The sequence below is a fragment of the Procambarus clarkii genome, chromosome 10, assembly GCF_040958095.1.
Source record: "Procambarus clarkii isolate CNS0578487 chromosome 10, FALCON_Pclarkii_2.0, whole genome shotgun sequence".
Taxonomy (NCBI): domain Eukaryota; kingdom Metazoa; phylum Arthropoda; class Malacostraca; order Decapoda; family Cambaridae; genus Procambarus; species Procambarus clarkii.
Window position 1 is genome coordinate 42,623,660 of NC_091159.1, and position 1,708 is coordinate 42,625,367.

The 1,708-nt window shown below is 49.9% G+C and overlaps 1 protein-coding gene across 1 annotated transcript in view; it reads left to right on the forward strand.

The window, feature by feature from the left end:
• Positions 1-1,682: 1,682 nt before the first annotated feature.
• LOC138363334 (uncharacterized) overlaps positions 1,683-1,708 on the forward strand; it is a 10,085-nt gene continuing 10,059 nt past the window's right edge. Inside the window, exon 1 of the mRNA XM_069322358.1 lies at positions 1,683-1,708. This exon is cut by the window's right edge and continues 123 nt beyond it. Within this exon, the coding sequence (XP_069178459.1) occupies positions 1,683-1,708 (26 nt within the window).

Consider the following 1,708-nt stretch of genomic DNA (forward strand, 5'->3'; position numbering starts at 1 on the left):
GGTTAGGTGTTTAGGTTCTGTTGGCGATTATTTGTATTTGTAGTACGTGGGTGAAGCATTTATAGCGTTGTGATTCGAACAAAATTCGTCAGTGAAGCACTTGTTCCGGATATGTTCGAACGTCAGCAGTTGTGAGTCGTGTGTAAACCGTTTTTCATTCACAAACAGGGGGCTTGGCGGGTGCATGGAATCACTTTTGGATCTTTGTTTGGAGGACGGGCTGAAGGCCGTGACGCGGATTCGAACCTGCGTTCGAGAGCATCCCAGACGCTGCCTTAATCGACTGAGCTACGACATGGTTTATTTGATGCATCACGCAATTGGGATTTCTGTGTGTCATCTTACCAAATGTTATGGCAAATAAGATATATAGAGAAGATTCGCGCTAGAATCATTGATTTAACCCTTTAGATATCAATCAATAACACACACACACACACACACACACACACACACACACACACACACACACATACACATACACATACACATACACATACACACACACACACACACACACACACACACACACACACACACACACACACACAGGGGCCTCGTAGGGGGTGGATAGCGCGCAGGACTCGTAATTCTGGGGCGCGGGTTCGATTCCCGCACGAGGCAGAAACAAATGGGCAAAGTTTCTTTCACCCTAAGTGCCCCTGTTACCTAGCAGTAAATAGGTACCTGGGAGTTAGTCAGCTGTCACGGGCTGCTTCCTGGGGTGTGTGTGTGTGTGTGTGGTGTGGGAAAAAAAAAAGTAGTTAGTAAGTTAGTAGTTAGTTAGTAAACAGTTGATTGACAGTTGAGAGGCGGGCCGAAAGAGCAAAGCTCAACCCCCGCAAAAACACAACTAGTAAACACACACACACACACACGTGTAAATTAAAAATATAGAAAATAAAACGAGACAAATTTTAAAATTGTTTTCCAAAAAGTACCCCTCCCGGACTGCCAAAAAATCATCGTTTGTTGAAGAGCAATTTAAGGCAGTAATTGACCAATCAGAATGCTTGTTGGTGCAGAGGTCGCCATCAGGCCGGTCAACCACCAGTCATATGGCCAGCTGGCCAGGCAACCACCAGTCATATGGCCAGCTGGCCAGGCAACCACCAGTCATATGGCCAGCTGGCCAGGCAACCACCAGTCATATGGCCAGCTGGCCAGGCAACCACCAGTCATATGGCCAGCTGGCCAGGCAACCACCAGTCATATGGCCAGCTGGCCAGGCAACCACCAGTCATATGGCCAGCTGGCCAGGCAACCACCAGTCATATGGCCAGCTGGCCAGGCAACCACCAGTCATATGGCCAGCTGGCCAGGCAACCACCAGTCATATGGCCAGCTGGCCAGGCAACCACCAGTCATATGGCCAGCTGGCCAGGCAACCACCAGTCATATGGCCAGCTGGCCAGTAGAGCACCACTTATGTAGACATCTGGCTGGTAGACCACCACTTATGTAGACATCTAGCTGGTAGACCACCAGTCACACTGATTTTTTTTCGTCGTTCGATCGTCAGAGGGGGGCGGACGTGTCTGCTATGCTCTGCAATCTTTGCCAGTCAAGTGTTGTGAGCGGTCGTTGGTGATGTGATGTCTGGTGATATCGCACAATAACCCGGTGCGACATCATCCACCGGCGACAAAACAGGGCCACGGCCCACCGAAGCTTCAACATCCATGGCGACGGCAACCGGAGGAAGACG